The sequence below is a fragment of the Carcharhinus amblyrhynchos genome, chromosome 8 (genome assembly GCF_965287045.1).
Source record: "Carcharhinus amblyrhynchos chromosome 8, sCarAmb.v2.hapA, whole genome shotgun sequence".
NCBI lineage: Eukaryota > Metazoa > Chordata > Chondrichthyes > Carcharhiniformes > Carcharhinidae > Carcharhinus > Carcharhinus amblyrhynchos.
In genome coordinates, this window is record NC_137331.1 from 75,941,265 (window position 1) to 75,967,705 (window position 26,441).

At 41.4% G+C, this 26,441-nt stretch overlaps 1 protein-coding gene across 3 annotated transcripts in view; it reads right to left on the bottom strand.

Moving 5' to 3' along the window:
* The window catches only part of trappc9 (trafficking protein particle complex subunit 9), a 719,084-nt gene that overhangs the window by 337,443 nt on the left and 355,200 nt on the right, over positions 1–26,441 (bottom strand). For all 3 annotated transcript variants that reach the window (XM_080194286.1, XM_080194288.1, XM_080194285.1), the window contains one exon: positions 14,441–14,600. In XM_080194286.1, the coding sequence (XP_080050412.1) occupies positions 14,441–14,600 (160 nt within the window). The remainder of the gene's footprint in view (positions 1–14,440; positions 14,601–26,441) is intronic.

The following is a 26,441-nucleotide window of genomic DNA, read 5'->3' on the forward strand; positions in this document are numbered from 1 at the left end:
AATAATTCTAAGATGTAGACCAGGATTCTCCCATAGAATTCTAAGTGCTGAGTTTGTGTAAAAACTGGAGTAACTTCTGCTTTTTTTTAAATCAGGTTTTGAAAACGAATCTTCCACACCCTGAGCACTGCCGCAAGGAAATTCACGGTGAAAATCTGGGGGGTGGAGCCTATTCCTGCCCAAGAAGCCGACAGCGTAGTGCTGACTGGGCCACTGCACATGTGTCAATCTATCAGAACGGAGATCAGTGCATGCGCAGTAACCCCACACTGGTGGCCTCCCGATCATTGGCCAGCACAGCGAGCCCGCATCACTGCCCCTCCTACCATCCCACTCCCAGATGTCTCCAGGCCAGATTCCATGGCCTCCCTTGATTCCAGCTGTGTTGGGCCACTATCAGTGCGGAGCTGTTGTAAACCCCACAGGAATGAGCCATTCTTGGCAGGGGAGCCGGGGCTAGTGGGCCCGGAGATTCAGTCCCGGGCCCGCTAATGATATTTAAATTAGCTTTGCATCCACTTCCAGCAAGGAGCTGATATTGCCAGAAATCCTAGCCCAAGGGCTGTGGCGCACAGCGAGGAGCCAACTAAACAGCCTCCGCTGATGTCTCCCAGATCTTTGCGTTGCTAGAGCAGTGCAGTGGGCTGGAGAATTACTCCTGCAATCTTTAGAAAGAAACAAAAGAATAAGTTTTATGCCAGCACCTATTATGTAGATAGAGACAGATATCTGGGATACACCTGGATTATAATTTGATAATGTCATAAGGCAAAACGAAGTAAAGATTTTTAAATCTTCACCTGAATGGAAACCTTATATACTCATATGTTACTTTTAAAATCTTCAGTATGTTCAGTGAATTGGTTTAGCAAGCCATTCAGCTCATCATTCAGGATGAGCAATTATTGCTGGCCAGCCAGCAACACCCATGTCCCATGAATGAATCAAAAAATATAACAGTGCTGGAATTTTGAAATAAAAACAGAAAATTCTGGAAATATTCAGAAGTTTAGGCAGCTTCTCTAAAGAAACAGAGGTTCTGATGAAAGGTTCTTTCTCGCTTCATAGGTGCTGCCTGAACTGTTGAATTTTGTTATAAGTGGTAAATAATATGTGGGATTTATTCTGTTGATTTTGTGTGGCGTCCTATATATCCTTGATGTGTGACAATGTTTCCCAAAAATACCATAATTCTCATCATTACTTCAGAATCCTGAGAACCAAATTGAATACCAGAACATTCTTTATCCTGTATGTATGACATACAGGATTTGTCATTGAAAAGCAAGAAATCAATCAATTAATGCAAATAATTACGCTGTTTATCTAACTTGTGTAATATAAAATATAAATATCTTTAACAAAGCATAACACATGCTTTAAAACATTTATATTAAATCCTTGAAATGCATCTATTTCACCGATAATTAAAGTTCGAGGATTGTTGCACATAAAAGTAGTTTGGAGTCTCACAGCTCAAAATGAAATACAAAACTAGCAACTGTATAAATATAGTTCCTCCGTCTGCAACTGGAGCCTAGACTTCTTAACTCACAGATCGCAGTCAGTAAGGATAGGTGCCTCCTCCAAGGTCATCCTCAACACCAGTGCTCCGCAGGCCTGTGACCTCAGCCTCTTACTACACTCCTTAAATACCTCCAACTGTATGGCCAAATTCCCCTCCAATTTGATTTTCAAGTTTGCCGATGACACAACTATTGTGGGTGAGATCTCAAACAATGATGAGACACAGTACAGCAAAGAGATAGAGAATCTAGCGAACCGGTACAATGACAATAATCTCTCCCTCAATATCAACAAAACTAAGGAGTTAGTCATCGACTTCAGGAAGCGTATTGGAGGGTATGCTCCAGTCTACATCAATAGGTATGAAATAGAAATGGTCGAGCGCTTCATGTTTTTAGGTGTCTAGATCACCTGGTCCTGGTCCCACTATGCTGATGCTATTGTTAAGAAAGCCCACAAACGCCTCTATTTTCTCAGGAGACTAAAGAAATTTGGCATGCCCACATAAACTCTCACCAACTTCTGCAGATGCGCCATACAAAGCATTCCTTCCAGTTATATCACAGCTTGGTATGGCTCCTGCTCTGTCCAAGAAACTAGAAAGCCTCACGAATGAAGACCAATCCATCACTCAAACCAGTCTCCCATTCATTAACACTGTCTACATACTCTGCTGCCTCAGAAAAGCAGCCAGCATAATCAAGGACCTCACATACCCCAGACAGACTCTGTTCCAACTTCTTGCATCGGGAGAAAGGTACAAGGTCATGTACCAACCAATTCAAGAACAGCTACTTTCCTTTTGCCATCAGACTTTTGAATGGATTCACCTTGCATTAAGTTGATCTTTCCCTACACCCCAACTATGACTGTAACATTATATTCTGCACTCTCTTTTCCTCCCAAGTACGGTATGCTTTGTCTGTATAGTGTGTAAGAAACAATACTTTTTGCTGCATGCCAATACATGTGACGATAATAAATCAAATCTAAATCTAAACTAACTTCAAATTTCACACACAAATTAATTGCATTTAATTATATGCAATTACATTCAATTTATTTTCTAATTATGAATACTTCAAACCTTCCATATAGAATTTAAAAAAAAATGAATGGTAGTGGAATCAAACCAAGTGCAGTCTTTTTGTGAAGGGCAAGGAATAATTGGATCAGGGTACTCAGATATAACTTGGTTCCCATTTTGATGTTCTAAATAATGTTCTTATTTGTACATATTTCTATTGGTTATGATATATATCTTGATTTTAAATGTATGTGCACCAATGTTGGAAACAAATGACGTCTGTACAGCCTATTGCACAATTATAGGCAAAGCAACTCTAAATTACTTTCTATAGCTCTTAGGTATTGCCAGAACTAATTTCCTGTGCTGTACTGCTAAAATTGATGAGCACAACAATATTCAAAAATGAGAAAAATAAGACCATTTTATAACCTTTGCACTGTCATTAGAGATGTTCAATAAAATCTCTATATTACGTTGTGAATGGTACACAAAAATGTATTGATGGCCTTTTTGTTACAAGCTCGCAGTCAATATAAACTATTTAAGTGAAATTAATATTTCACTAATTTTGCATGTCAAAATTATGAAGGAACACATCAAGAATATACGGATATATCTAAGCATATACTACAGAAGTATTACTTTTAGGCTGAAAGTTTGTCCAAAACAAAATGGACTTAACCATTGTGGCATTTCTTCCACTTATGCAATAATATTGCCAATGCAGGGTAGGATAAAAGCAATTCCAGTTACAAAGGTTAAATCAGTTTGGACCATGTAAAAGGGCATAAGTGCAGTAATTTCAATCATAGATCATGCTGCATGCAATATTTCTTTAAAGTTAATTATACTGACAATGTTCAATAGCTATAAATAGTACCAGAGTTGCCATTACAAATAATAGGATAGCTAACTCATTGAAATGTCAGTGTTAATAGGTTTTTGTAATACCTGTCAAAATGCAGTACGATTTATCCCAAATGCGCTCTTTCATTTCATATCTCAATGAACAGAATTCACATGTTTAATCTTGTGAAGCAATTTAACTGCATTTTGTTTCAACTGCTACATTTGAAATAGAATGTACTAAGTAACCCACTGCTATGGCTTCTGAAACAGACAAAAATGATCAAATATGATTCAGATTGAGAAAGGAAAATAGAATGGAATCATAAAGTATGGATTTTGGATCATCCCATTCATCATATTGTACTTTTAGAGAAATGATAACCTCTAATGTTGCAAGACACATTTAAATGAATTAATTATAAAAGTTTCATATTGCACCTTGAAACTAGGTAACGACTTGCATTTATATAGTGCCTTTACTGTAAAACAGAATCCAGAAATTTCAGATGAGTGATAGGAACCAAGAAAAACCAAAAGATTATTGCCCAAATTTCCCAGTCAGTGATAAGGTGTTGACTGCAATTTAAACTGTGGCCTTTACTTTTTATACTACAACTTTAGGGATTGCTGTCCGGGCTGCAGGATGCAGCCTCAGTGAAGAAAGCACAAGGGGAACGAAAGAAGAACAGAAGCACCAAGGCCACAGCACCTTGATGGTAGCAGTGGAAAAAAAAAGTCTTTGAGGGTCCAGCAGCTTTGTGACAGATGTTTTTGTAGTTCTTCAGCATTTCTTAGACTGGTTTTAATCTTTCAAAGGCTTTTAACTTCTTTTTTTGAATGTGAATAAACTTTAATATTAAATAGTTAAACATGGAAAAGTCTCAAAATTAATAAAAATAACTAAAATGAAATTAGTAGGATAGTACGTTTTACAGTATTGTAGATGTAATATAAGTAACATTCTAATTTTTTTTTTAAGTGTTTCAACTGCTTTCATATGTTTTTAATTGGATAGCTGCTAATAATAGAAATTTCAAAAAACTTATCTAGAGGATAATAGGATCGTAAAATCATTCTAGCTTTTAAAGTTTAGACAACTGCTTTGAGTTTGAGCTACTGATAATAGGACTTGTGAATTCAAAATGTGTATACAGAGGAGGAGGATGGGGTGGCAGTTGGTTGGAGGGAGATGGTGTGCGTGTTCTGGGGCTGATTACAAGTTTGTTATTATGGTGTGAACTTCTGGGCAGGTTTGGGGCATTTAGACCAAGTCTTGACAGCAAGGTCAGTTCTGTGCAGTGTCAGAAGTATCCACAGAACTGATGGGGCAGCATATATCTCCCTGCTGCAGGTTTAAAGTGTACCAAAAGCATTGCACATGTGCACACATCCTAATTTTCTCTGGGTCATGAAACTTAATAATGGCAAACGTCACAACATGCTACATTGTCTGATTGAATAATCTGGATCAAAAGGAAGGCAAAACAAAAGATTGACCAAAAGAAGATGATCTTAAGGAGGATGTGATTAGAATTCCAGAGGCCCTCAGCGAGAATCAGCTGGAGGCTGTAACTAGTAGAATTGTCACAAAACCAGGTTAAAGTCCAGCAGGTTTATTTGGCAGCAAAACCCACCAGTTTCGGGGCGCTGCTCCTTTGTCAGGTAAGTGGGAGTTCTGTTCACAAACAGGGCATATATAGACACAAACTCAATTTACAAAATAATGGTTGGAATGCGAGTCTTTACCGATAATCAAGTCTTAAAGGTACAGACAATGTGAGTGGAGAGAGGGTTAAGCACAAGTTAAAGGAATGTGTATTGTCTCCAGCCAGGACAGTTAGTGAGATTTTGCAAGTCAAGCCAAGTCAAGTTGTAGGGGTTACAGATAGTATGACATGAACCCAAGATCCCAGTTGAGATCCTCATGTGTGCGGGTGGAACTTGGCTATCAGTCTCTGCTCGTCATGTGTCATGAAGGCCACGTTGGAGAACGCTTACCCGAAGATCAGAGGCCAAATGCCCGTGACCGCTGAAGTGTTCCCCAATAGGAAGAGAACATACTTGCCTTGTGATTGTCGAGTGTCTGCACGGTCTCCCCAGTGTACCATGCCTCAGGACATCCTTTCCTGCAGTGTATCAGGTAGACAATGCTGGCCGAGTTGCAAGAGTATGTACTGTGTACCTGGCAGATGGTGTTCTCACATGAGATGATGGTAACCATGTCGATGATCTAACACGCCTTGCAGAGGTTGCTGTGGCTGGGTTGTATGGTGTCATGGTCACTGTTCTCCTGAAGGCTGGATAGTTTGCTGCGGACAACGGTCTGTTTGAGGTTGTGCAATTGTTTGAAGGCACAAAGTGAGAGTGTAGGGATGACTTTGGCAAGATGTTCATCTTCATCGATGACATGTTGAAGTCTCTGAGAAGGTGTCGTAGCTTCTCCGCTTCGGGGAAGTACTGGACGATGAAGGGTACTCTGTCCACCGTGTCCTGCGTTTGTCTTCGAGGAGGTCAGTGCGGTTTTTCGTTGTGGCATGTCGGAACTGTCGATCGATGAATCGAGAGCCATATCCTGTTCTTCTGAGGGCATCTTTCAGTGTCATAAGAACATACATAAGAACATAAGAAATAGGAGCAGGAGTAGGCCATCCAGCCCTTCGAGCCTGCCCCGCCATTCAATAAGATCATGGCTGATCTGTCGTGGCTCAGTTCCACATTCCCGCCCTCTCCCCATAACCCTTAATCCCCTCGCTTATCAAAAACCCATCAACCTGCGTCTTAAAACTATTTAGCGAGGCAGCCTCCACCACCTCAATGGGCAGAGAATGCCAAAGATTCACCACCCTTTGAGTGAAGAAGTTCCTCCTCAACTCTGTTCTAAACTGCCCCCCCTTTATCTTGAGGCTGTGCCCCCTAGTCCTACTGTCCTTTCTGAGCGGGAAGAGCCTCTCAACCTCTATCCTATCCATCCCATTCATCATCTTATATGTCTCAATGAGATCTCCCCTCATTCTTCTAAACTCTAACGAGTACAAGCCTAGTTTATTCAGCCTCTCCTCATAGCTCAACCCCCTCAACTCCAGTATCAGCCTAGTAAACCTCCTCTGCACTCCAAGGCCAAAATATCCTTGCGTTAAGTGCGGCGACCAAAACTGCACACAGTACTCCAGCTGCGGCCTCACCAATGCCGTATACAGCTGCAGCAAGACCTCCCTACTTTTATATTCAATTCCCCTCACTATGAAGGCCAGCATCCCACTAGCCTTCCTGACCACCTGCTGCACCTGCAGGCTGGGTTTTTGCGACTCATGCACAAGGACCCTGAGGTCCCTCTGCACCGTCGCCTGCTGCAGTTTTTCGCCATGTAAGTAATAATCCTTCCTACCATTATTCCCACCAAAGTGGACCACCTCGCACTTGCCAACATTAAATTCCATTTGCCAGTTCCTGGCCCATTCGCCCAGCCTATCTAGATCCTTCTGCAGACTCTCCACACCCTCCACGCAATTTGCCGTTCCACCAATCTTGGTGTCATCAGCAAATTTTGACACCATACACTCAGTTCCCTCTTCCAGATCATCTATATAAATGGTAAATAGCTGAGGCCCCAGCACCGACCCCTGGGGCACTCCATTAGTCACCAACCGCCAATCCAAATAGCACCCATTAACCCCCACTCTCTGCCTCCTATTTGACAATCAATCCTCCATCCATGCTAACACCCTACCCCCAACTCCATGCCCCCTTACCATCTGCAATAACCTCTTGAGGTACCTTGTCAAGCGCCTTCTGAAAATCAAGAAAGACCACATCCACCGGCTCTCCTCTATCCACCGCCCTAGACACATCTTCATAGAACTCCAATAAATTTGTCAGACACGACTTCCCCTTAACGGAAACGTGCTGCGTCTGCTCTATCAAGCAATTCCCCTCAAGATGCCTCGCTATTTCCTCCTTGATGACGGATTCTAACATTTTACCTACAACAGACGTTAAACTAACCGGCCTTGCGATCCTCCTCATCTGAGCAGATCCTGTGTATATGGAGGGCTTGTCTGTAGGGGATGGCGTCTTTAACGTGTTTAGGGTGGAAGCTTCCACGGTAGACAGAGTACACTTTGTTATCCAGTACTTCCTCGGAGCGGAGAAGCTACAACATCTTCTCCAGAGCCTTCAACAGGTCATTGATGAAGATGAAGATCTCGCCAAGGCAATCCCAACACCCCACTTCTTGCCTTCAAACAACACAACCTCAAATAGACTATTGTCCACACAAACTACCCAGTCTTCAGGAGAACAATGATCACGACACCACACAACTCTCCCACAACAACATCTGCAAGATGTGCCGGACCACTGACACGGGTGCCATCATCTCACATGAGAACACCTTCAACCAGGTACTCGGTCAATGTTGTCTATCTGATACGCTGCAGGAAAGGATGTCCCGAGGCATGATACATTGGGGAGACCATGCAGGCGTTACAATGAATGAACACCGCTTGACAATCACCAGGCAAGAGTGTTCTCTTCCTGTTGGGGAACACTTCAGTGGTCACGGGCATTTGGCCTCTGATCTTCGGGTAAACGTTCTCCAAGGTGGCCTTCATGACACACGACAACGCGGAGTCGCTGAGCAGCATCTGATAGCCAAGTTCCACACTCGAGGGCCGCCTCAACCAGGATCTTGGGTTCATGTCACACTGTCTGTAACCCCCACAAACTGTCCTGGCTGGAGACAATACAACCTGTGCTTAACCCTCTCTCCACTCACATTGTCTATACCTTAAGACTTGATTACCTGTAAAGACTTGCATTCCAACCATTATTTTGTAAATTGAGTGTGTGTCTTTATATGCTGTGTTTAGGAACACAACTCTTACTTACCTGATGAAGAAGCAGCACTCCGAAAATTAGTGGCTTGTGCAACCAAATAAATCTATTGGACTTTAACCTGATGTTGTGAGACTTCTTATTGTGTTCACCCTGGCACCTCCACATCATCACTAGTAGAGTTGACAAGGGAGGGCTGATGGATGGTTTATTTAGGCTTTCAGAAGCCTTTGAATGAGGTATCACACAGCAGATTATTATGCAAGTTAAAACACATAAGATTGCGGGTAGAATCGAGATGCACAGAAAGCCTGTTAGCAGACAGAAAGCATAGCGTTGGAATAAATGCATCTTTTTCCGATTAGTAGGTAGTGACCAGTGAGGTATACAGGGATCTGTGCTAGGAGCCCAACCGTTCAACATTATATATTAACGATTTGGACGATGGATCCAAATGTATTGGTTCCAAATCTGTCGATGATACAAAGATGGATGAAAGGGTAAGCTGTGATGCGGATGCAGAGTGCTTCAGCGTGATTTGGACAGGCTGAGTGAGCGGGCATATGCATGGATAATATAGCATAATGTGAATAAATGTGAGGTTATCCCACTTCAGTAACAAAAATAGGAAGGCAGATTATTATTTAAATAGGTGTGAATTGAGAGAGATGGATACTCAGCATGACCTTGGTGTTCTCATGCATCAGTTGCTGAAAGTAAGCACGCAGGTACAGCAGATAGTAAAGACGATAAATAGCACACCGGCCTTCATAGCAAGAGGATTTGAATATAGCAATAGGGATATTTTACTGCAATTATATAGGGCACTGGTGTATTGTAAGCTGCTTTGTGCACCTTTGATTTGATTTATATAGTTTGCCGGGTATTAACGATGGAAAGATGGTAGGAGTTGAGGGCCTGAATGAGATCAATGTCACTAGAGAGGTAGTGCTCGACAGACTAGTGGGACTGATGGTGGACAAGTCCCCAGGACTGGATGGAATGCACCCAAGGGTTCTGAAGGAAATGGCAGAGGTAATAGTGGATGCATTAGTGATTATTTTCCAAACTTCGCTGGATTCCGGGGAAGTGCCAGAAGATTGGAAAACGGCTAATGTTACGCCGCTGTTTAAAAAGGGTAGCAGGCAAAAGGCAGGGAATTATAGGCTGGTTAGTTTAACGTCAGTTGTAGGAAAAATGCTTGAATCCGTCATCAAAGAAGAAATAGCGAGGCATCTTGAGAAGAATTGTTTGATAGAGCAGACACAGCACGGATTCGTTAAGGGGAAGTCGTGTCTGACGAATTTATTGGAATTCTATGAGGGTGTGTCTAGTGCGGTGGATGGAGGGGAACCGGTGGATGTGGTGTTTCTCGATTTTCAGAAGGCATTTGATAAGGTGCCACACAAAAGGTTGTTACAGAAGGTTAGGGGACATGGAGTTGGGGGTAAGGCGTTAGCATGGATAAAGGATTGGCTGTCTAATAGAAGGCAGAGAATAGGTGTCAATGGGTGCTATTCGGATTGGCGGTTGGTGACTAGTGGAGTGCCCCAGGGATCGGTGCTGGGGCATCAGCTATTTACCATTTATATAGATGATCTGGAGGAGGGAGCTGAGTGTAAAGGGGTCGAAATTTGCTGATGACACAAAGACAAGTGGAAAAGCAAATTGTGCAGAGGGTGTAGAAAGTCTGCAGAGGGATCTGGATAGGCTGAGCGAATGGGCGAGGACCTGGCAAACGGAATACAATGTTGGCAAGTGTGAGGTTATCCACTTTGGCAGGAATAATAGTAGGAAGGACTACTACTTACAGGGCGAAAAGCTGCAGCATGCTACGGTGCAGAGGGACCTGGGGGTCCTTGTGCATGAGTCACAAAAATCCAGCCTACAGGTGCAGCAGGTGGTCAGGAAGGCAAATGGGATGCTGGCCTTCATAGGGAGGGGGATTGAATATAAAAGTAGGGAGGTCTTGCTGCAACTGTACAAGGCACTGGTGAGGCCGCAGCTGGAGTACTGTGTGTAGTTTTGGTCGCCGCACTTGCGCAAGGATATTTTGGCCTTGGAGGGAGTGCAGAGGAGGTTCACTAGGCTGATACCAGAGTTGAGGGGGTTGAGCTATGAAGAGAGGCTGAATAGGCTGGGCTTGTACTTGTTGGAGTTTAGAAGGATGAGGGGGGATCTTATTGAGACGTATAAGATGATAAAGGGGATGGATAAGGTAGAGGTGGAGAGGTTCTTCCCACTCAGAAAGGACAGCAGGACTAGAGGGCACAGCCTCAAGATAAGGGGGGTGCAGTTTAGAACAGAATTGAGGAGGAACTTCTTCACTCAAAGGGTGGTGAATCTCTGGAATTCTCTGCCCGTTGAAGTGGTGGAGGCTACCTCGCTAAATATATTTAAGACGCAGGTAGATAGGTTTTTGGTAGGCAAGGGAATTAAGGGTTATGGGGAGAAAGCAGGAAAATGGAACTGAGCCACTTCAGATCAGCCATGATCTTACTGAATGGCAGGGCAGGCTCGAGGCCTACTCCTGCTCCTATTTCTTATGTTCTTATGTTCTTATGGTCACATGTATTTACAATGAAAGTATTGTTTCTTGCGCTCTATACAAACAAAACATACTATGAATAGAGAAGGAAACAAGAGAGTGCAGAATGTAGTGTTACACTCATAGCTAGTATGTAGAGAAAGATCAACTTAATGCAAGGTAAGCTCATTTAAAAATCTGACAGCAGCAGAGAAGAAGCTCTTCTTGAGTTGACTGCTAGATGACCGCAGACTTTTGTATCTTTTTCCCAATGCAAGAAGATGGAAGAGAGAACGTCGGAGGTGCGTGGGGTCCTTAATTATGTTGACTGTTTTGCCAAGGCAGCAGGAAGTGTAGACAGAGTGAATGGATGGGAGGCTGGTTTATGTGATGGATTGGGCTACATTCATGACATTTTTGTAGTTCCTTGCAGTCTTGGGCAGAGCAGGAGCCATCCCAGCTGAGATACAACCAGAAAGAATGCTTTCTACGGTGCATCTGTAAAATTTGGAAAGAAAAGTAGAGGCATTGGTGGGCTTTCTTAACTATAATGTCAGTATGGGGGGACCATGACAGGTTATTGATGATTTGCACATCTAAAACTTGAAGCTCTCGATCCTTTCTACTTCATCCCCATTGATGTATACAGGGGTATGTTCTCCTTTATGCTTCCTGAAGTTAATGACAATCTCCTTCATTTTGTTGACATTGAGCAAGAGATTACTGTTGCTGCACCAATTCACCAAATTCTCTATCTCATTCCTGTACTCTGTCTCATCATTGTTTGCAATCCAACCCAGCATGGTGGTGTCATCAGCAAGCTTGAAAATCAAATTGGAGAGGAATTTGGTCACATAGTCATAGGTATATAAGGAGTAGAGTAGGGTGCTGAGAACACAGCCTTGTTGGGCACTGGTGTTGAGGATGATCGTGGAGGAGATATTGTTGCCTATCCTTACTGATTGTGGTCTGTGAGTTAGGAAGTTCAAGATCCAGTCACAGAGGGAGGTGTTGAGGCCTAGGCCATGGACTTTGGAAATGTGTTTCGTGGGAATGATAGTATCGAAGGCTGAGCTATAGTCAATCAATAGGAGTCTGACATAGGTATCCTTGTAATCTAGGTGTTCCAGGGCTGAGTGCAGAGCCAGGGAAATGGCATCTGTTGGAGTATTGTGTGCTGTTTGGCGTTCTTATCCAAGGAAAGATGTTCTTGCAATAGAAGAAGTGCAGCAAATGTTAACCAGGTTGATTCCTATGATGGCAGGACATAATATGAGGAGACTAAGTCGAATAGGATTATATTCATTAGTGTTTAGAAAACCCGAGGGGGATGTCATAGAATCTTATGAAATGTGAACAGGATCAGACAGGATAGATTCATAAAGAATGTTCCCGATGGTGGGGCAATCCAAAACTGGGGGTCGTAGTTTGAGGATAAGAGGTAAATCTTTTAGAACTGAGACAAATAGAAATTTCTTCGCCCAGAGTGGTGAACGTGTGAAATTCAATACCACAGAAAGTCGTTGAGGCCAAACATTTGTGTCCTTTCAAGAAGGAATTAGAGATAGCTCTTAGGGCTAAAGGAATCAAGGGATATGAGGGAGAAAAAGAAGATCAGAGTATTGAATTTGATGACCAACCATGATCATAATGAATAGCGGCCAGTTTTGATATATGTTTCTAAGCATAATGGGTGAAGTAATGAGGAAATCAACAAGTCAGAGGAATGAAGTTCTGGGTGACTGTAAGGCTGGAGGAGATTATAATAAGAAATGGAAAGACAATGAAGGAATTTCATAATTAGGATAAGAATCTTATTTGATAGACATTGAGAGACCAAGAACAAATTGCATATTAGAAAAAACTTAGGTAAAACTTTGAAAAAGCTGAAGACAAAAAAAAAATTGGAGGATGGGAGATCAGTGAAGAGAGCACTGGCAGTTGGGAGAGACATCACCTGAATGTGATGCAATCTATACGGTAGTCTTGCCATGCTGGAGTAGAAGTGGAGTATCTGATGGGTTTTTTAGCTGCTGTGAGACAGCAGTGGGGGAGGAACAAAAAGACAATTGTGAGGACACAAGAAACTGGTGAATTAATTGTCTGACAAATGCTCAGTATCAGGGGTAGCGTGTAAAAAAACTTATGTCTGGAATAAAGGAAAGTTAGGGCCAAATATAGTAAGGTGATACAAGTAATTCAAAATGGAATACATTTAATATTACAGAAGTTCACGGAGTGTACCCGAGGGTTTAAAAAAAAGGCATAACATGTTGGACATTTAATATATAAAAAAGCACCATAAATAAGTAAATAATTTAATTATTTAAAACACATCAAGAACGGCAGGACAGATGATGTGTTATATATTGTGGGAGCTCTCAGATAACATCCTGATCCAGGCCAAGAACATCTGCAGTAAGTGTTTGTGATTTAAGTCATAAAGCTGGAGGCAGAGCTACAGACACTGAAAAACCAGAAACAGTTATCTGGACACTTTGTTTCAGGAGATGGTCACATCCCTCATATCTGAAGATAGGGTCTTCAGATTTGGAAAGTGGTCAAGGACGGGGGTGTGTGACTGTAGCTGACGGGAACTATAGTGTAGGAGTGCAGAAGTATCTGCCTCTGCAATAATCCAACAAGTCTGAAGTTCCCTCAGCTTGTTTGAATGAGAGTAGGAGCTGCAGGGTGGATGAATTAACAAGCCGCAGCACTGTGGAACAGGAAGCCAATCAAGTTGGGGTAGCACATGCAGTGGCAGTAGGGGACAATATAGTGAGGAGGTTTGACACTGTTCTCTGCAGCAAAGTGCCAGAGTCCAAATGGCTGTGTGGTCTGCATGGTACCAAAGTTTGGGACATTTGCTCCAGGCTGGAGTGGAACTTGCAGTGGAAGGATCCCATTTTCATGGTCCATGTAGTACCAACAGCATTGGTAGAATGAGGAAAGAGGTTCTGTATTGACAGTTTGAAGAGCAAAGCACTAAATAAAGCAACAGAACCTCTTAGGTTATAATCTCTGAACTGTTATCTGAGCTGCGTATAAATTGGCAGAGCATACATAAAATTAGAGAGATGAATACATGGCTCAAAGATCGGTGTGGAAGTAGTAACTTCCAGTTCCTGGGGCACTGGCCTCAGTACTGGCCAAAGAGGAGGACAGAAATAGTTTGGTGATTGGAAATATGATTTCAGGGTGGAGTTAAGTAAAACAAACTGTGCCAAAGAAGAGGAATTTGAAGTTGCTTCTGTTCTCTAGAAGAATCTCAGATGACAAAAAATTACTCAAAAGTGGAGAAGAATGTCACGCCAAAAATCAAAATGGTAGGGAACGGCTAATGCATCTCAGACCTAATCTGTTGCTGCAAGAACAAATAGAGGGCATGTTTGACCGATCACAACCCAGGTTTAGAGGTAATACAGTAATGTGGAAAAATTTATTTTTCAAAACACGTGGATGGTTATTTAGTCACTCAATTCTTTTTAAACATAGGACGTCAGCAAGAGAGTAAACAGCCAACTTCTTAAATTAATGAATGCACAGAGTTTGTGTTTAATTATTTAAAATTTCTAATGCAGTTCACTATATACAACACACAATATTTAGTTGCAATACTTACAGAAACAAATGCATCAGTATTGTTATTTATTTTGGGCACCGAAAAAGGATATTATCTTCCAGTAGATGTTTAATTTGTTGTTGATCTCAACAGCTTGGGCATGACTCCTTTCTTCTTCAATCTGCTTTAGATTTTCTGTACATAACAAGTTGCCTAATTTATCTGATGCTGGAAGAGTATCAAAGTTGAACTTGTCGACTTGAATGGCCATCCTGCAAGGTAAAATAAATCAAACTCAGAATACAGCAACATCATCAACATTCAGAAGACTGGATTGCATGCAGATCTATAAGCTTAGGTCCAGAGGCCTGGCATATACACTTCACAACCTACTGGGTAAAACCACCAGGTCAGTACTGAACATTCCAATTTGCATATTCAGCATATACATCTTATTCTTGAAATCATGATCATAAAATGATCCAACTAGGCTAATCAAGAAGAAACATCAAAAAACTGAACAATAGTTTTTTAAAAACTGTCACAATTCCCAAAAGGCTAACAGTTCAAGACTGTCCTGATAAAAGCATCTGAAAATAAGTTGTCAGAAATGAAGTGATGAAGTGTTTCACAAGCATGTCATAATTTAGAAAGCAGATATGCCTGATACTCCATCATTGTTATTGCAAGGAAAAAATTTTAAGTATACAAGGGGTTTAATTTTGAAAGGTCGTGGGGCATGTACCTCTGAAAAAATTTTGATAGTTTTTGTGGTCCATTTTCTGCCATTTTGCAACCTACGTTAAATCTGCCTTTTATGCCATTGGCAAATTCTTCTGGTAAGGTTACAGAAATTAAAAAATGAAATTGGAGCAGCTGCATCCAATTTGAGTACAATTCCTCAGACTGTAAATATAACTCCAGAAACAGTGCTATTTTGTGCACATAAAGCATCTACACACATAGAACTATTTCCAGTGGCAACACATTTTACATTAATGAGGCAAACAGATGAACCACTGCATTTATCCTAATCCCTGGTCTTATGTCAGGCCAGAAACAACTGGAAGATGACCATTTTGAGGAGTCTTGTGCCACAAATTCCATAGAGACCAATAACTTGTTTAAAAACTTCAATTCCCATATACAGGAATTACATGACAAGTTTTAAGACCTTTACTGTAAAAAACCAATAGCAGCAGTGATCAATCATTAATTGGTAGAAAACTACTATTCTAAATCACAGAATAGATAACACTTACTAATCTTCTAATATGCTCAATGGCCCCCACATTCCTGATCTATACATACTTTACAGCACACTCTCCACAGGATTACAGTCTTTAAATTACAGTTTACAGTCCAATCACTCTCATTCCAATGGGTTCACATCTTCCTGCTTCACAAGTCATAACATGAGTGACCATTGAAAGATGTTTCTCTAAGTTTTCAAGGGGTTCCTGAACCAACTACCAGCAGTAAAAAACACAATTTTCCTCTAAGCCATGCCAGGGCAAACCTTCCAGAGATTGAGAATGCCACAGGATGCATATCTCTTCAACCAGACACCTTCCTTTTTCCCACATTCTATCTTGCAACTCTCAGAAAAGCAGCTGACCATACTCACTGTGACCTTCCATCTTTTTAAAAGATATTTCTCTTTTTCTGTGTAAGAACAGAGAACAAATATATGTCCAGAATTAACCCAGCTACGCTTGCCTTTGCTTCAGGTGTGATCATTCTGCATTTTGCCCACCATCAGCGTCACCCTGGACTCCTATGCCAACAGTGACTTTCTCCATCGAGGCCTGCGTTTGGGCAGAGTTCTGAACAGATCATATGATTCTCTTCAGTATGCCATTATACCATGCATTAGAAAGATTGCCGCAAAACATAATCTTCTTATAAAACCTTGCATTCATAACACCCAATTTAACTATTTTGAATAATCTTTCAAGCTTCTCTCCTTTCCCTTAGTCCACCAGGTCAAACTTCTCAGGTTTCCCCCTGCCCTATGCCTGAACTCGCACCGATTTGTAGTTTCTCTCCCAGCTTCCTTTATGCCCTCTTTCAGCTGATCTTGTTCATGAGACCCATCTCCTGCTTCTCTGTTCACCGCCCTACTTCTCTACCTGGTTCTCTTGTTAAGTTGTTGCTTTAGCCTCAAGAGAAACAGGAGTGGGCTATTATTAGAAATCAACATGAAAATGGTATTCTTTTCAAAGGTCGCATGTTATATTTTCCATTTTCGTTCTTGGCCAAATCACTGTGCATTTCAAACATATTCTGGTATTGAACCTGAAATCATCCAAGGCTATAAATTGTTGTGATAGTGATGGCAATTACTTTTTTGTAGCTCTATTTCAAGTGGGTTAATGTGTAAAGTAATGGTCAGAGTAAACAGGTTAGCATTTCTGGTAAAATGAGAGAGAAATGTCTGACAATCTCAATTTATTTTTAAACATACCATCACACACTCCTTTCCCTTTCAGAGAAATAGAGGGTGGAAGGATTCCCAAGCTCATTATCAGCTCAATGAACTGCATTATGTATGCTCGTTTCATAGCCAACGAGTCCTAGTATTGGACCCAAACGCAGAGTTTCAATCCAGAAGTAGGGATGCTACCACTTGTGCCACAAGTCCTCAACAAATGTTCTACTGCTATTACTGTCAATTATTATTCAGAATCTATACTGTTACCTAATGCTGTCAAAATGGTGTACTTTCTTGTATTGAACAAAAATTAAACTACACAATCATCCAAAAGAACAAAAATTGCAAAATGTGGTTCCAAACATAGGGAAATAAACATCCAGCTCTTTGGCAATCCTAACTGGCAGCATGTGGTCTGGGATCTGCTGTTTACTGTACTTCTATTGATTACAATGCCCTTTTTCACATTTTGTAGTTGATGTTGACAATTCTAATATGGAATGTGAAGGTGCATTCCCTCATTACTACACAGAAATAAAAGCACCTCCACCAGAAGTACATAAGAACATAAGAAATAGGAGTAGGCCATCCAGTCCTTCGAGCCTGCCCCGCCATTCAATAAGATCATGGTTGATCTGAAGTGGATCAGTTCCACTTTCCCGCCTGCTCCCTATAACCCTTAATTCCCTTATCTATCAGAAATCTACCTACCCATGACTTAAACATCTTCAACGAGGTAACCTCCACCACTTCAATGGGCAGAGAATTCCAGAGGTTCACCACCCTCTGAGTGAAGAAGTTCCTCCTCAACTCTGTTCTAAACTGCACCCCCCCCCCCTTATTTTGAGGCTGTGCCCTCTAGTTCTGGTTTCCTTTCTAAGTGGAGAGAATCTCTCTACCTCTACCCTATCTAGCCCCTTCATCAATCTCTATAAGATCCCCCCTCAGCCTTCTAAACTCCAACGAGTATAGGCCCAGTCTATGTAATCTCTCCTCATGAACTAACCCCCTCATCTCCGGTATCAGCCTGGTGAACCTTCTTTGTACTTCCTCAAAGGCCAATATATCCTTTCGCAAATAAGAGGACCAAAACTGCACACAGTTCTCCAGTTGCAGCCTCACCAGTGCCTCGTACAGTTGCAGCAAGACCTCCCTACTTTTATATATAGCGAGGCATCTTGAGGGGAATTGCTTGATAGAGCAGACGCAGCACGGTTTCGTTAAGGGGAAGTCGTGTCTGACAAATTTACTGGAGTTCTATGAGGATGTGTCTAGGGCGGTGGATAGAGGAGAGCCGGTGGATGTGGTCTTTCTTGATTTTCAGAAGGCGTTTGACAAGGTACCTCACAAGAGGTTATTGCAGAAGGTCAGGGGGCATGGAGTTGGGGGTAGGGTGTTAGCGTGGATAGAGGATTGGCTGTCAAATAGGAGGCAGAGAGTGGGGGTCAATGGGTGCTATTCGGATTGGCGGATGGTGACTAGTGGAGTGCCCCAGGGGTCGGTGCTGGGGCCTCAGCTATTTACCATTTATATAGATGATCTGGAGGAGGGAACCGAGTGTGCGGTGTCAAAATTTGCTGATGACACCAAGATTGGTGGAACGGCAAATTGCATGGAGGGTGTGGAGAGTCTACAGAAGGATCTAGATAGGCTGGGCGAATGGGCCAGGAACTGGCAAATGGAATTTAATGTTGGCAAGTGCGAGGTGGTCCACTTTGGTAGGAATAATGGTAGGAAGGATTATTACTTACGTGGAGAAAAACTGCAGCAGGCGACGGTGCAGAGGGACCTCGGGGTCCTTGTGCATGAGTCGCAAAAACCCAGCTTGCAGGTGCAGCAGTTGGTCAGGAAGGCTAATGGGATGCTGGCCTTCATAGTGAGGGGGACTGAATATAAAAGTAGGGAGGTCTTGCTGCGGCTGTATAGGGCATTGGTGAGGCCGCAGCTGGAGTACTGTGTGCAGTTTTGGGCACTGTACTTACACAAGGATATTTTGGCCTTGGAGGGAGTGCAGAGGAGGTTTACTAGGCTGATGCTGGAGTTGAAGGGGTTGAGCTATGAGGAGAGGCTGAATAAATTAGGCTTGTACTCGTTAGAGTTTAGAAGAATGAGGGGAGATCTCATTGAGACATATAAGATGATGAATGGGATGGATAGGATAGAGGTGGAGAGACTCTTCCCGTTCAGAAAGGACAGTAGGACTAGGGGGCACAGCCTCAAGATAAAGGGGGGGGCGGTTTAGAACAGAATTGAGGAGGAACTTCTTCACTCAAAGGGTGGTGAATCTCTGGAATTCTCTGCCCGTTGAAGTGGTGGAGGCTACCTCGCTAAATATTTTTAAGACGCGGGTTGATGGGTTTTTGATAAGAGAGGGGATTAAGGGTTATGGGGAGAGGGCGGGAATGTGGAACTGAGCCACGACAGATCAGCCATGATCTTATTGAATGGCGGGGCAGGCTTGAAGGGCTAGATGGCCTACTCCTGCTCCTATTTCTTATGTTCTTACATTCTATCCCCCTCACGATAAAGGCCAACATTCCATTCGCCTTCTTGATCACCTGCTGCACCTGCAGACTGAGTTTTTGCGATTCGTGCACAAGGACCCCCAGGTCCCTCTGCACAGTAGCACACTGCAACTTTTCACCATTTAAATAATATTCCATCCTACTATTATTTCTTCCAAAGTGGATAACCTCATATTTGCTAATGTTATACTCCATCTGCCAGGTCCTCGCCCACTCACTCAGCCTATCCAGATTTCTCTGCAGACTTTCCGCATCCTCCACACAATTCGCTTTTCCACTCATCTTCGTGTCATCAGCAAATTTTGTTACCCTACACTCAGCCCCCTCCTCCAGATTGTCTATGTATATGGTAAACAGTTGAGGTCCCAGCACCGATCCCTGCAGCACGCCACTAGTCACCAACTGCCAACCAGAAAAGCACCCATTTATTCTGACTCACTGCTTCCTGTTAGATAGCCAATCCTCAATCCATGCTTACATTTAACCCCAACTCCGTGTACCCTAACCTTCTGCATCAACCTTTTGTGAGGCACCTTATCGAACACCTTTTGGAAATCTAAAAACACCACATCCACTGGTTCCCCTGTCTACCGCACTAGTCACATCTTCATAAAAATCCAGTAGATTCATCCAACACGACTTCCCCTTCACAAATCCAACACGACTTCCCCTTCACAAATCCAACAAGTGTGTAAACAATGCAAAGGTAGGCTTCAAATTTATAGCACTGAATTGGGAAGTACACATTATAAAAAACGGACATTGTAGTAAAATCCCAACATTGGCATCTCTATCAGTTTTTTTAGTTGAATAAGTTCCTTGACCATTTAATTCACATAGCCTATTAAGTTTCCATGAATGCATTCACAGGGATTGTTAGAGAGGTTAGAATTAATTGGGACTAAACAGACTAATAGATCAAGGTAGACTAATTTAGAGTGAATGCTATATCGAGAAAGTACTAAGTATCTGGAGTTACAAAAGGTTGTTTGCACAGAAACACATATAATCACTTAGAGAATGTAAACATGTATTTTTTTTGAAAACACATTATATTCAGTATTAAAAGCATACACCTTGGTAATAACGTTCTAGGGCATGATGGGATACAGCTCAGTGAGAAAAACTGCATTTCTTGAAAAAAATACAGCTACTCAGGACTCACTTATCGATGTGGCTTTAGAAAGTACAAGCTTCCCAGACAGTAGAATGAATGGAATCATTCAGTTTTCTGATAAAGGGTTGCTAGGTAGACAGTGAGAAAATAACTTTTGAACTCTATAGACCTACGTATTTGGGTTGTTAGGAAACAGTGGGTAAAGAACTTTCGAATTGTACAAACTTGTGTATCCTTATGCTACCGGAGAGTGGAATGTTATTGGCCAAGTGTTATAGTTCAGGTCAGAAACTCCAAAATGTTTTATGGAGCCCATCTGGATCATAAGTTTTGCCTCTTGAATTTGGCTAGGACAAGTATGGCATGTTTCACTTTAAGTATGATTCTAATGACCCACTAGGGAGCTTTTACCAAGCCAAGTTTATTTAAGAATATAATAAACATGTATGGTAAGAAAATTAGCAAGAACACTCATCAATTACAAACAAGAAACAAAACAACCACTACAATGTATAAACCTTAACGAAGATGTCTAATGTGCTCCAATCAAACTAATCCCGTAGACAAAAGGCCATTTTCACAGGTCTAATGCAGCAAAGAGTAATGCTCACGTGATACTGGAAAAGACCTTTGGATGAAGTCTTCAGTTCTCCAGATAAACTCAACAATTTGAAATCAGAACAGCTTCCCAAAATACCAGAGATTCGAAACAAGCCATCAACAGCTGATTCTCCCCTTCAGAAAGGGAAGACCTTGTTTTTAGCTAACCCATAGAATTTCCAAAACTGGGAGATTCAGACTTTTCACCTTAATGCCCCTCTTAAAACTAAAACTCAGAACTGCAGCCAAACAGAAAAAAAAATCCTGAATCCCCTCAAAAGGAAAAAAACTGACCAAAACCCATGACTTCTCTCCTAACAATGCAGGGCCATAAAAACAATCCAAGAGTACACATACACAACCCCTATTTAAGCTATTGAAGGAGCAATAAAAGGACATCTCTAGTTAAGCTGGTAACAGATGACACCAGCTGAGGCTGCGGGCTAAGAAAACAATGAAGCTGAGAGAGCTGGGGAGATAATGATTTAAGAAAAACCTCTCAAAGGCACACTAATGTCACACCAAGGTAAATGAGTCATACTAAAATTATTGGCTCACATCTGGCCAATAAGCAAAAAGAGGCAGGCAAATGATTTTTGAAATATTATAATTATACTGTTATTTATGCTACAAACTAACTGGCAGGCTAAGTCACTTTTGAGTCAGAGAATGAACAAGAGTCAGTAGTTTTCCTATGTTGGCCAAACAGGTATTATCAAACATAACCTTTGAACAAAACCAAAATAGCAACTTTGTTTTGAAATTCATTCCTTAGCCAGCCAGTTGCTATCCATGTTTGTCACTTACTTGCCTCATCACAGATCAAATGCAACAACAGAAACAAAACTTCTGAATAGCACACACAATTTTTCTGCTCAACAACTGTCTTTGCTGAAATCCTCAGATTTTTTACATTAAATCTCAGAGCTATTATAGTTCAAAAAAAAAGGCGAAGCGACCTCCTCAGAAGACAAACATGGGACACAGCCAGAGTACCCTTCATCATCCAGTACTTCCCTTGAGGGGAGAACATAGAACACAGAACATAGAACACAGAACATAGAACACTACAGGCCCTTCGGCCCACAAGTTGCGCCGATCATATCTATACCTACCAGGGCATAGAACTATCTATAACTCCCAATCCCATTAAATTCCATGTGCTCATCCAGAAGTCTTTTAAGTTACAACATCTTCTCTGGAGTCTTCAACATGTCATCGATGAAGACGAGCATCTTGCCAAGGCCATCCCCACACCCCCACTCCTTGCCTTCAAACAACCACGCAAGCTCAAGCAGACCATTGTAAGCAGCAAACTACACAGCCTTCAGGAGTACAGCGACCACAACATCACACAATCCTACTACAGCAACTGTACGTCTGCAAGACGTGCTGGATCATCAACACGGATGCCATCATCTCATTTGAGAATACCATCCACATGGTACATACTCATGCGACTCAGCCAATGTTGTCTACCTGATACACTGCAGGAAAGGATGTCTCAAGGCATGGTACATCAGCGAGATCATCGAGACACTACGACAACGGATAAATGGACACTGCTCTACAATCACCAAGCAGGAGTGTTCCCTTCCTGTCGGGGAGCACTTTAGCAGCCAAGGACATTCAGTCTCCGATCTTTGGGTAAGCGTTCTCCAAGGCAGCCTTCAAGACACATGACAACTCAAAATCACTGAGCAGAAACTGATAGTCAAGTTCCACTCACTAAGGATGGCGTCATCTGGGATCTTGGGTTCATGTCACACAATCTGTAACCCCCATAATTTGTCTGGGCTTGCAAAATCTTATTAACTGTCCTGGCTTGAGACAATTCACACCTCTAACCTGTACTTAACCTTCTCTCCATTCACATTGTCTATACCTATAGACTTGATTACCTGATAAAACATGCATACCAACCATTATCTTGCCTATATTTGCCCTGTTTGTGAACCCAATCCTCCACTCACCTGATGAAGGGGCAGCACTCCGAAAGCTTGTGCTACCAAATAAACCTGTTGGACTTTAACCTGGGGTTGAGAGACTTCTACTGTACCCACCCCAGTCCAACACTGGCATCTTGACATCATGACTCAATTTCACACCAACAATTTGACTACTGTTGGCAATGCTTGTAATCTAGCTCTTTCTGCGGCCAACCTTTTAATACTAAGTTATTTAATTTGGCACAGAAAGTCTGTTTGATGAAACATGCATGTTATGTCCAAGAGAAGGCATTAAGCATTGTAGCAAATAGTTCCACAACACTGGGTTTATGACCAACTATCAAAAGGACTGTATCATTCTTCAATCTGGAAAGACATCGAACTAAAACTACTGTTGACCAAAGCAAATTACCTTCAGTTACTGAATCTTAAGGCAGTCAATGCAATAATTATGGATATTCAACAACTGCAGCTTAAAATATCTTTTCTGTAAGGTGTTCTGATTATGCAGTAATCCTGCTACTTCAGCTACCATTGTTGCTAACAAGAATTATTCTTGTTAAAGCACATTCACTTCCAAAAAAAGGACAAAAAAAATCAATTGGAAGTGTGAGCTATAACATTTTAGTAGAAAAAAATCTCCCCACAGTATGAAAGGAAATGTTATTATGAAAATAAGTCAATTAAGCTTATCAGAAAGATGCATATAGTGCATAGTGAAACAGGATGAAAACAGAAGTTGGCCACAGGCACAAAAAGGGAATTGAACACTTACTGAGAAACCTAACTTTTTTGTGTTTTTTGGATCTCTAGCTATGCTGGATAGAGGAAAAAGAACTGCTGATTCCATTATAAGAAATAGAGCCCAGTGTATCTCAGATAGTAGACAAAAGACTATCAACAAAAATATAATTTGATGCATGCTTTCAGGGAAAGTCTAACCTCATAAACATGTGTAAACAATCAAAAGATTATAAAAATTTATAATTATATTTTCTATCCAATGTTGTTGACTTTCTGGATATTAGTGTTTAAAAAGTATGGCTTAGAGTTTCTACTTGGCTGTGATGGTTTCTTTGGTCTCATTCAGTTGAAATCTGTGTAATGAGTTTAAAAGATGACAAAATTTTAAGCACTAATTACGGTGTTCACAAATCAGGTTTCCATAATCTTTTATAGTATATTTAAAAACATCACACTAGAACCAGGTGCTGGACCCAATATAAGCCATATCCTTGAAGTGAATTAATTGCTATTGGGAGTTTCAACAACAACTAAATTTTTATTTCGAGTCAAATAAAAGTAACGTCCAGGCCATAAGACAGGTTTTAAGGAGCATCTTAAAGAGTTAAATAGAAACAAAAAGGTGTAGGGAGGGTATTGCAAAGCTGAGGGCCAAGGCAGCAAAAGTGCTCAAGAGGTCAGAATTAGATGAGTGCAGATATCTCAGAGGGTTGAAGGGTTAGAGGAGACTACAGAGACAGGGAAGGATAAGGCCACAAATGGATCCGAAACAAATATGAAAATTTAAAAGACAGAGGCATTGCTGAGCTGAGAGCCAGTTTTGGGTTGATGTGCACAAGGGTAATAGTGAATGGGACTTGGTAATGAATAACAGCACAAGAGTTTTGAAATGACATCAAGATTATGAAGGATAGCATGAGGGAGGCCAGGTGAGGTGTGATGAAATAATCAGGACTAGGAGGTAATAAAAGCATTATTGAGGGTTTCTGCAGATGATGAGCTGAGGTGGAATGGAATACAGGCTATTTATGGAGTTGGAAATAGGTGCATTTTTCAGACAAGATTTTCAAACCTCTGACAAGCTTTGTATGTCAAAGTGTTTCAAAATTTCACTACAGGAATGTCAAGCTCTAACTTTTAGATGATATCACATACTCCTCGACTCCCTGACCAACAGAAATAGTTTGTCATCAACCCCATTTGTTCAACTTAATATCTTGGGAACCTAGATTAAATTACCCCACAATGATCTAAGTTCCAGGGAAAATGATCCTCCTTGGACAATGTTGTGTAGGCATAATGTTCGAGCGAAGTCCAAAACTCCTAATTAATACTTGGCACTGCAGAAAATGGAACTAAACTAGGGGAAGAGGCAGAAATCATAAATAGTCATTTAGTGATTATAACATCCGATGTGGCAAAGCCGGAGAATAGCAGGATTGAGAGATGGCTATGGGTGAGCGGAAAGGGGGCAGAGTTTGAGGACAGCAAAACTGAGTAAGGTCAGAAATGTCAGTCAGAGGAAGGACAGCAGTGGACATTAGATCAAGATTGAAGTCAACTACAATAAGATAGCCACTGAAATTGTAAGTATAGAACAAGATGGGGCTGGGGACGCGAGTTAAGACAGAACTATGCACATTAGAGGCTGGGAGAGATAGGAGGTGAATAATAAAAATAAAACAATCACAAAAAGATCATGAGCCACTGGATTGTACATTATCATCATCAGGAGGGCTGCACTGATTCAAGGCAGCAGCTCACCACTACTTTCTCGATGGCCAAAAAAACCTGACCTGGCCAGAAACACTCATCCTGTGAAATAATTTTAAAATCCCAACTGTTACACTGATGTTAGAGAAACAAAGTATTTTATAGCAGCAATAAAACATACTGGAACTTGTTGGTCAACGTCTGAGGGTTCTAAGAATGGTGGGCAGAGCTAGTGGATGCAGTACAGATTTTCCAAAATTTTCTAGATTCTAGAAAGGTTCCATGCTTTGGAATTTAGCAAATGTCACACCACTATTTAAGAAAGGAAGGGAGAGAAAACAGGAAACTAAAAGTTAGCATGACAACCGTCTTTGGGAAAAGGCTGGAATCTGTTACTCAAAGTTTCAACAATGCACATAAAAAATCATAATGTCAATATGTTCTTATGAAAAGAAAATTATTTTGCCTTGAGGATGCAACTAGTTAGGTCAGTAAAGGGGAACCAGTAAATTAAATATAATTGGATTTCCAAAAGGCATTGAATAAGGTGCCACACAAAAGGTGTCTTATTTGTAAGATAAGGGCTCAGAATACAGGATAATAGCAAGGATAAAAGGATTGCTAAGCAGACAGGTAGTAGCAGCAAAAAAACAGAGCAATTTGAAGTTAACAAGCTAAAACGATTAGTATGTGGAAGGATCATTGCTAGACCCTCAACTCTTTACATTTATATTAATGACTTTGATGAAGAGGTAGAAGGTAGGTAATGTTTCCATTTGCTGATGATACAATGCTAGATAGGAATGTAAGCTGCAAGACACAAAGCAGCTGCAGAGATATAGACAGGTTAAGTAAGTGGGCAACAAGTCGATAAGAGTGTGGGAAAGTGTGAGGTTACTCAGTTTAGAATAAGAGTAGAAAAGAACTTTTTTAGAAGGTGTGAAATTTTTAAAATGTCGTTCAGACACAAAAACAAAATACTGCTGATACCAGAAATCTGAAATGAGAACAGAAAATGCTGGAAATAATGA